Genomic DNA, 10,597 nt, shown 5'->3' with positions numbered 1-10,597 from the left:
TATGAGTAGAGTGGCATCTGCTGTGTGGCAGGACCAATATGGCCTGCTCACGCTCCTCTGTGTCGGTGGCACGGTCCACACAACAGCACAACAGCACTTGAAACTCCATCAGAGCTCCCTCAGCACGGAGGACTGGCTGAGGTCATCACCAATTATTGGAACAATTATTGAACTGAAAGGCAGAAAATGGACCTTCCGTCTAGAACGTTTATTATAAACAGCCAGGTATCTTACAGCAAAACACGTACATACACATAATTACCCACAGTGACAATGCCCAAAGCCTTACCACAGTACCAATACATTCTTACAGACCATGTTTTTACCATATCTTGACAAAGTATTAAGCTGTAAGACATTTGTTTAGTCTACAAAAAATAGAATATCAACTCCCAAATAAAGGAACATACTGTATAACGCTGTATTCACACAAACGGCTACTACATGACTCCAATGCTGTGCGTCATTTATTAAGAAATCACAAACAGTATATTACCATGACTGTTGTCTTACGAAATCACATAAATGATTTGCACACTTATAGTACATACGTTTTACAACAAAGTTATTACATTGTTGGTTATGGAAAGTTTTATTACTCATAGAAGATGTCCATAGATGTATTGGAGCTACTTTGTGTAGATGAGCAGAAGGCACATACCTTTGGACAGAGATGAATCCTAGGTGCAGTTCACACTAAAATAGAGTGACATATAGTTTTACTACAGTTTTTACAGTAATCGAGTCAACACAAGCTAAAATCACTCCTCATGTCTACATGACATAGTCAACACTTGGTGACAGCACAAATCAACCGATTCCAAAAACAATTTTGTGCATTGTAATATTGTTGTCAATTGGTGTTGGTCCGAAGCACACACTGTTCTCTATCCTTTCAACAAACAAAAAAGGTTATTGCACGTCCTGCAGACCTTGTGAGACACTGCTTGCCTGTTCCTAACCCACCTTCACCATAACAACAGCGATATCCTGCCTGTGCTACAGTACCAATGCTGCAAAACATTATTATCCCACACATGTCCCTGTGATGGAAGTACATGAGTGGGATAATGAATAGGTTTAAATACGATTGAAGAAGTGCCCATGTAGTTTCAGAGAGAAAGGCAGGAATTGAAGATTCTGATGTGTTTTCAATGAATGTTGACTGACTCTAGTTTCATTATGTTTGGCTCATTACAATACAGACTTTGGTGAAAAACTGAAACACATTATGGTGACTCTGGTATTTAAATGTATCTCAGGTCATCCACGCTTTTGACCTTATTTGCAAATTATTTGATCCACAATTTGACCACTAAAACAAATATCTTTAAGGAAATCTAGGAAATCTAAAGTGCTTCAGCATCTATGTTTGTGCATATAAAAACATCCCATCAAAAATGTTGCCTATCTATCAGAGATTATTTGAATCAGCTAGAATAGCTGGATAGGATAACAGTTCATTAATGAACACGAACAAAAGCATAAGGAGCAACAGTGCAACACATATTAAATATGATGATATGACCTTTTCAGGTGAACATTGGTCTTGACATTTCAAGTGATCCATCTTTTTGAAGCTCTATGGACTGGCTTTGGGGAAAGTAAAACATCAACTAATAAGAATCTAATGATACAATGTGTTTACCATTAGTGGTTCAAAAGCTATGAATCTATTTATTAGTAAAGTCTACAGTAGTCGAGCAGTTGTAGTTAAGTAAAAGACATGCTCTTCTCATCCAGTGTTAATCTCAGTACAATGTCATAGACTTTGGTCTAAGGCAGAAAGATTCAAATTATATTTACAGAAAAACGCATTTCGATCACAACTAAAGATGACACAACAAACTCTGAAAGGGGTGTGTGTAAAAACGTTGCTGTGAAACCCCATCAATAGGAAAACAAGCAACAAGATCATTTACAGGAGCAAAATACCCACTTTAGAGTTTGGCACGTATGAACTAATTAAGACAGTTGTAAAGGGCTCTGCCAGGTGTGGTGTGGAGGTCTACCGATGAGTTGGTTGGACGGGCGGAGACTTTGCCGTGAAACCTCCTCCTCAGGCTGCAGTCCGTCATGGAGACATTCACAGTGAGTGGCTGGTTTGGGGCCAGCACCGCAGAAGTCACTTTGAAACTCCGTCCATCGTTCTGTCCAGGTGCTCGTCCTCAACTGGATGTTTCTCCTCTGCAATGAACACACACACACAAGGGTCTCTTTATACACATACACACAAACAAACACACACACACACACACAGACAGGCCTGGAACTACATGAGGGGAACACCCATGTGTGGGACTCAGAATTATTTTAGTGATCCTGTCCAACTATGTCATAGGTCTAAGTTGCCAGTCATTCTTTCCTTACATCTCAATGAAATTCAAGCACTATACCAGTTAACCCTGTCGTGTTGCTCTGTACAAAATGGGATTTAGTAGTTCTCACCTGCTTCCTGGGCTTGGGCCTGTTCAGGGGCGACCTCCGGGGAACTGAAATCATCTGGGGGCCAGCGGAGTTCCCCGCTCTCTACCTCTCCGCTCTCTGTGGGCTCGACCACTATGGAGGGCAGCCGCTTGGACAGTTTGGGGAACCGCTCGTGGGAGTCCGGAAAGATCTGAGAGGAACAAAATCGCACCGGGTCACCAATAGTTGGACTATTTTCGCGGGGGGGGGGGGGGTCATGCGGGTCCTCGCTCATTCCTCTCTGCATCATCTTCCCAAAACAAGCCTGAACGTTCCATTCCATTCCTTGAACTGCTCGCTTAATTTGGTCTGAACATGTTGGTCTGAATGTTCATGGGTATGGCATCATCTCTGAGAGGACATACCACGCATGTTGGTAGGCCAAACTAATACCTCAAGGACCACAGACCACCTTAATTTCTCTCGCGGTTGTCTAAGTTCCAAGAGAGGAAAGCAGAAGTTGCTGAAAGATCCCATCCCAACCTGTTACAAAAGCTGACAGCCTAAACATTCATCACAGTTCTCCTGACAGTTACAACTGGAGATAACATCTACAAAGGTAGCTTGTTGACTGAGGGAAAGGTGGTGACGAGAATGGTAAACAGCCAATTGAAACCATAAATATATGTTTTCAACCTTCTTCGTATATTCACTCTCGCTGTAAAATTAAGTTTAATGCTACGAAATGAATAGAATATAACAAGGAGTTTTGAATTCAGCGCATGCTGCGAGCGTGACATCTCCCCATGGCTTTCATGGGGAGATGTCACGGCCTCACAGAGCTCTGAAGGGCTTTAACGGACAAGAGGATGTGAGTCACAATTTGTGTGTGCCGCAATTACTTTCATAACACCATCCCTCCAGTGGAGGAAGAAGGGTGTCAGTGGTGGCAGACAAGCAGAAACCTGCATCAGCAAATAGGCCAATCTGGTAAACCGAGAAACAAACTGGATTGGCTGCTCTCTTCCTGCAGACCTATGGGAGTTCTCCGGCTTCTTGTACAGTGGGTCCCTATTCAACGAGCCAATTAAGACCTCCCCATGTTCTTGCTCCTCACAAACTAATGACACTAATTTCCTGGGTGGATTGTGACCTTTACTGTGGAGACACAAGAGCGCAGCAAGTTTTCTCTTTTCAAGGACCCCTTTAATTCATGGGGTTTTTTAAAAAGGGGAGAAATTCGGCTGGAAAGGGTGGGTGGCGAACGAAAGGGGGAAGAGGAATGGATGGCAGTCATACAGAAGTTCAGTCAGAAATAGATTCTGACAGCTCAGAGGAATGGATGGACGTTTGCACCTGTCACAGGTAGGAGACACAGGTAGGAGACACAGGGAGGAGACTGAGAGGAGACACAGGTAGGAGACTGAGAGGAGACAGGAGATTCGAGAGGCTGGAAGCGATACAAATGTGAGTGTGTGCTTGTTTTTGTCACAGTTTGTGCAAGTGTTGTCTTTGCATGTTTTTGTGTGGGTGAGAGTTAGAGAGAGAGATAGAGAGAGAGAGATAGAGAGAGAAAAAAATAATATATATATATATATATATTAGAGAGAGAGAGAGAGAGAGAGAGAGAGAGAGAGAGAGAGAGAGAGAGAGAGAGAGAGAGAGAGAGAGAAAGAAAGGGAAAGAGAGAAAGGGATGAGAGAAACGGAAAGAGAGATGGAGACACAGTGACATTTTTAGATGAGTGAATTAGCTGTTCTTTTTTTTCCTGTTGTTTGTTTGGCTCATATCCTACCTGAAAGGATATGCCCTCCTCTCCAGAGGCTCCGCCCACTCCAAAGTCTCCGACCGTCGAATCACAAGTGTTCATCACTTCTGTCATCCTGTCAGGAAGCCTCAATCAACAGCCTATGCAAAGAAGGAAGAAGGAAGTCATTCCTCAGTTTAATAACAAAGCCACACCTCAAATTCCAAACATAATACTCCTAATATTAGATTATTGTTATCCCTTACACCAAAAAAATTATATACCTATTTTTTACCACTCACAGGATTGACAAAACTTTACTGACAAAAACAAAAGGCAGAGTTGTATTCAGTAATAATTTCACCAAAACATTAAAGAATGTTGTCAACTGGATTGGAAACTTCCAGCTTCAAGAATAAGGCCGCAATGAAGCCCCTTTTTGGAATTTTGCAACCTTGGTAGCCTAAATTATGTATACTTTCTTCAATCTTATTTAAGTGCTTTGGAGTGCGAGCAGGAACATTGCTGCTCTACTTGTGGGAAGAAAAATGTTCATACAAATGAGCATTCTTTTTATAGAGAGGATCATATGAGTTAGAACATTGTTTCTGAGACCAGGAACAAGGAGGTAATAGATCAGTAGTGGGGAAGCCAAAAGTTCAGGTTGTCATGATCTTATTTTTCTTCATGGCTAAAGTTGTTAAGCTTCATTCTTGTTCAACCTCTCGCTGGAAGTTATTTACATTTAGTCATTTAGCAGACGCTCTCATCCAGAGCGACTTACAGTAAGTACAGGGACATTCCCCCGAGGCAAGTAGGGTGAAGTGCCTTGCCCAAGGACACAACGTCAGTTGGCATGACCGGGAATCGAACTGGCAACCTTCGGATTACTAGTCCGATTCCCTCACCGCTCAGCCACCTGACTCCAGTGAAGTTATATGTTCATGCATACTATTTTCATGACAGTAAACTATCAACTATCACCTGTGTCATCTTGAAAGGGAACAGAAAGCAGGAAGTTGGAAAGTATTACAGATAGATGTCAAACAGGTTCATTCAGTGGTGCCTGAAAGAAAATCATTCAGGTTTGACAGTGACACACGCTTACAGAGACACAAACTGTTCCATAACTTCCCTGTACATTTTTGATGTTAACTTAAGTAACCCTAAATCTTGACCGTAGGCAACATTCATCATTTCTAAAGTAAACTTTGATGTTTACTAATAGAGTTTTCTATTACCTCTAAATTAGGCCTAATTTGAAGTGGGTCAGGGGAGACAATTGCCACCCCCGAGGGTTACTCAAGTATTTGCTTTTCTGGGCCAACTAACACAACTGATTACAAATGATTACATGCTACCTTACTTAACACTATAGTTTCACATGTTGTGACAGAACTAAAAGATGAGTAAAATTACAAAATCCACAAAATAAATACATCCCACACGAAAAACTCTTGTTCGTTCTTGTCCACTTGCTCAATGCTAGCTGATGCAACAGTGTAACTCAATAAATGATGGCGTGGTTTGTAAGGAGTGTTTAAACTCAAGCCTCACGTTTTTCCCTTGGTTCCAGCAGGGATAATATGAAAATGAGAAATGATTCAGCTGGACCTCAGCTGGGCCACTAGATACTGATGAGTGTGTGTGTGTGTGTGTGTGTGTGTGTGTGTGTGTGTGTGTGTGTGTGTGTGTATGGTGGTATGGAGTGACTAATCTACTGATTGGCTCCCCTCTGCTAAGCGACCTCTCCACTACAAAGCATGCACGTTTCCCCCAGCAGTTGCCACGGAGACATGGCAGGCGGTCAATAACCTAACTGCGTGTATATGTGTGCGTGTGTGTGCATGCGTACATGCATACATTCATATGAGTTAATTTCTTACAAGTGCCCTAGCCCTGAAAACTCTCAATAATACTTGGGAGCCAGTATAACGGAGATAGTGAAGTAAACTTGTCCGACCTGAAAATGTCTAAGCGCATACCAAGGTGCATACCAAGGCTACAGTTCACAGTACAAAGAATCCATGAAAGTGTTGGTTTGTAGGTCCACAATGGCAAAAGCTCAAGAACATTTTCTATTTGCATATCCTCCTTGCTTCCCCTAAATGTATATTTGACTATCATACCTTTATCTCACCAATTGTAGTTCCACGATTCTGTCACGAAATAGTACTCAAATGTACTTCTTATGAATCTTTTTGAGAGTCTGAAATGGACAGTGTTTTTGGATAGTTGATGTGTTTTTGAGTGCATGTACTCCCTCCCCCTCCAACCAACCTCCCAAAGCTTCCCATAGTCGTTGCACTCTGACATGCTGAGATATTGGGGCAAAAGTGGGATTCTCAGACTGCATTAGCTGACTAAACTAAAGCCTAGGTCCTCAAGTCAAAAGCAAACTCATCATCCCTTACACCTCTCATTGCGCTCCACTTTTATCCTCATACCCTCAAGACTCGAGCCACGTTTGGTTGTAAAGCAGTATTGTGAAACAAATTTACTTGAATCAATTTAACCAAAATCGTCACCTGGTTTTACGTTTTAGCAACTCGGACCTTAAATGACTGCTAAGCAGCTAGTAAGTAGAGTCAGGCGCGCTTCATTTGTGACACAGCAAAAACAAGCAGGACAATATGATGCAGCTTTCCTGGAAAAGAAGACCCAAGTCTTTAAGACCCAAGTCTTTCAGACCCAAGTCTTTCAGACCCAAGTCTTTCAGACCCAAGTCTTTAAGACCCAAGTCTTTAAGACCCAAGTCTTTCAGACCCAAGTCTTTCAGACCCAAGTCTTTCAGACCCAAGTTAATTAAACATTTTCATTACATGTACATGTAGGGAGTCAGGTGGCTGAGCGGTTAGGGAGTCGGGCTAGTAATCTGAAGGTTGCCAGTTCGATTCCCAGCCGTGCCAAATGACGTTGTGTCCTTGGGCAAGGCACTTCACCCTACTTGCCTCGGGGGAATGTCCCTGTACTTACTGTAAGTCGCTCTGGATAAGAGCGTCTGCTAAATGACTAAATGTAAATGTACCCAATACCTCTACCACCCAGAAGGTTCCCTTTAAAGGCATTGTTTCACTTCCAAATAAAGAAAAAAGCACATTTTTGATTTTCAGCCACTAATGTGGATTTGTTAGCTTAGATGAGATCCTTGCGTCCAATATACTTCTTCTTGGGATCGCAGAATCCAACTACTCCATCTGTATCAGTGCCGCACACTCTGCAGGCACCAGAGCCCTTGTTAGTGTGCAACCTTTTCATTAGTAATGATTGAGTGGGACAAACAAAGAGGGCCTTGAGTGGAGGATCAAAGGGCTGAAAACACGTGTTGGCAGTTGGCATTTTGTTATAAAACTAAAGCCAGATACTTTCTGTGGGCGTAACGGCTGGGTGAACAAACTCATCATAATATTTTGCATCTTATCATCTCTTTTGTCTTGATCTTGTTTTGGTAACGGGATTATTCCTCTCTCCGGCTGGTGTGGCTGGTGTGGTTTATATCTGCCCGCCTGGCTGTCTGCTTGGATGCCTGTATTCCTGCCTGCCTGTCTTTCTGCCTGCATGTCTTCATCTCATATGCATTACTGTGTGCATGTGCACAATTCATGTGTGCGTGAGAATGTGGTTTTTCTGCAGGTATTTCTGTCTGTGTGCCACACGTTCCCTATAGGGCCACCCTGACTATTCTTGATTGATTTCCCATTCTTGACCGTGGAGACCTGCAAGCTAATGACCGAGGAAAAAGCTAGCCATTGATGCAGTTCACTTCCAGCTTCCTATAAGTGTGCACAGTGGCACATAAGGAAACAATGAGGGAGAAGCATAGAAATATTTCTCTTGAATAATTGAGCAGAGCCAAGGAGAGTTCTGCTTGCTCATGGCGTCATGGAAAACCATATTCAAATCTATGGAAATTATAGACTTATCACAGTTCACTGCCACATTTACATGGTGATGAGGAAATGGTATCATGTATTTTGAATCATTGCTACTGCTTGAAATAAGTAGCATCCGAAATGTATCATCACCTCAAAGAAAGCTAAGTTTAAAGTGATAAAGTGTTAAGAAGTATTACAAGAAATACTCAAATGACTCTTTCTCAGTCCCACAACTTTCACTACCATCACACTTTCATAAAGAATTCACTTGAATAAAAATAAATCCAGCTAGGATAGGATCATCTGAGAATAATGTTAGACCGAATAATGTTAGACCATTTTTGTCTATGCGATGTAACCCCTCAGGGATGCGTGCAAGCCACCCCCGGTCATTGCCAGGTGCAATTCAAATCCATGCAAATGAACAAGTCTTTTCATATTACAGTCAGATGTGAAACTAATGTCTAAGCTAAGCTTGCAGGCACCAGCCTGTAAAGACTCATGTTCATATTTGTCTTTACCAGTAGCAGATTGTAAGGCATATTATATTACATCATTTTGCAAACCATTGCCAAAAGAGGATCACAGGGAATCTGTTCTGATGCCAGATATATTTTGTAAAAATGCCCCAAAGCCAGCCAGGTCATAGAATAAGTGAACCGTGGTCCACATGAGTTATTTATGCACTGGACTGTGTTCCTGTTGAAAATGTGAGATATTTCCCCCCCAAAAATAACAAATAGGTGTCCAAGCAAATGTCCAGTTTTCTGTCTGAAATCCTTTGATACCAACAAACCAAGTTACCATATGTTACATCTGCCTTGAAAAATATATCACATTTTATGGTTATACTACCAGACTTTACAGCTACTGCTATAATATCAAATTACTTCCATCATGTTTGCATCATCCACACATAGTCATCAGGCACAGTAAAGTTGTGATTCGCGGTACCTGGCAATGGATGAAGAGTCCTCTAGACTAGAGTAAGCTCAAACATCAAAGAACACATACCTTTGTGGACGTCGACTATTTTGTAGTTTTGAAAGAAGTACTCCGATATGGGAGCTGTTGTCGTATTGAGTTATGAGATAAAACACTCTTTTTCGCTCGCTCTGAATGCGAACGGCGAACTTCCAATTCCACTTTCCAGCGGAGACAATATCTTCAGGTCACTGGAGCGTCTGCTTTAAAGCTGTGTGTGAGTGCGAACGTGTGTGTCATGAGTGAGTGAGGTAGCCTACGAAGGAGGGAGGAGAGGAGGAGGGATGGATGGCAAATAGAAGATTGGGTGTAGACATTTGCACATTCTTTTTTCTCAAGTCATTAGTAACTTGATCCAGAGCCGGGTCCAATATTTGTTTTCTTGTTTCTTGTTTTTGAGAAGCTGTTCATTTTAAAAGAGATGCCTTTATGATCGTGAAACAATCTGTTTCACTGTCATCCATACCACTTAACCGAATCAACAGTGTTTCACATGTAAAGCCTATAATTAGCCTACCAGTCAAGAAATCGTGATCGCACCATTATGACGGTTGGACAAGCGTGACATTTATTTAATGTCATGAACTCCCATAATTTTCGTTACTTAATTATTCAAATAGTAGGATTGGTTCATTATTTTTCACAGCGAACATCAAGGGCTAAATGTAGAATCATTCAGAAAAATATAACCTGTCAGACGGCTATAGCAAACTGCTCACTCATGTAGTACTATCCCGCGTTGACGTAATAGAACATATCTTAACGCCACCAGATTGTAAATCAGGTTAGGGCCTAATAGTTGTACACGGAGCAAAGACAAAAGACTGCAATTTTTAGTGCGAGTGTTTACAGCAATACTGGAAATCAATGTTTGTTTGGAGGGATGCAGGCTTTTTTGTCAACACCAAAACAATTTCTCTTGTTCCAGACCAAACCTCTTTTTGAAAATCTATCATCCACACATCAATAGGTTGGCTATCAACATCCATTACAGCATATTTGGCCAACACCACAGGTTAGTCAAAAAAACAACCAATGGCACTGCCGACACATACTAAATATAGGGTCAGAAGGCCTTGATTACAAATTGAACTCATTGTAAAGTTCACCCACTCTAGCTATTTATACCTGATACGCAAGGTTCGTCTTCAGAGTGGAAACTTCTCGCTTCATGACCCATCTGGATCCTCCGTGTGGTTTGTAGGAGTAGGAAAGTCAGCGATTTATCCAGGTGGATGCATTATTGATTAGTATTGTCATCAATTCTTAATCAGTGATTATGTATTGTGTTACAGTGGCATGCGCGTGGGGGGTTGCTGGTTACAGTTCAAAGTCTGTAACGCACACACACACCTTATCCAAGGGAATATTTGATGCTCCTAGGAAGCTCCCTGCCCTACAGCACAACTACCACACATGATGCCTCAGGAAAGCTGGCAGGATTCTAAGAGACTGTTGCCACCCATCCGTCTTTTTACCCTGTTGCCTTCTGGTAGGCGATACCGAAGCATTCGGTCTCGCACACGTAGACTGGACTACAGTTTCTTTCCAAGGGCCATCAGGCTTCTGAATGAACATTGATATG

General features: G+C 41.9%; 1 protein-coding gene across 1 annotated transcript; it reads right to left on the bottom strand.

Moving 5' to 3' along the window:
• Positions 1 to 451: 451 nt before the first annotated feature.
• si:dkeyp-72h1.1 (uncharacterized protein LOC799956 homolog) lies at positions 452 to 9,241 on the bottom strand. The gene is made up of 4 exons (XM_062468190.1): positions 9,043 to 9,241; positions 4,202 to 4,314; positions 2,449 to 2,617; positions 452 to 2,187 (listed from the first exon to the last, which is right to left on the bottom strand). Exons 2-4 carry the CDS (start codon positions 4,286 to 4,288, stop codon positions 2,126 to 2,128), a joined length of 318 nt encoding a protein of 105 aa, XP_062324174.1. The 5' UTR covers positions 4,289 to 4,314; positions 9,043 to 9,241; the 3' UTR covers positions 452 to 2,125.
• Positions 9,242 to 10,597: the final 1,356 nt, after the last annotated feature.

This window comes from Osmerus eperlanus, chromosome 8, assembly GCF_963692335.1.
Source record: "Osmerus eperlanus chromosome 8, fOsmEpe2.1, whole genome shotgun sequence".
Classification (NCBI taxonomy): Eukaryota; Metazoa; Chordata; class Actinopteri; order Osmeriformes; family Osmeridae; genus Osmerus; species Osmerus eperlanus.
Note: the sequence above shows the minus strand (reverse complement) of the source record. Positions and strands in the feature narration are given on the sequence as shown.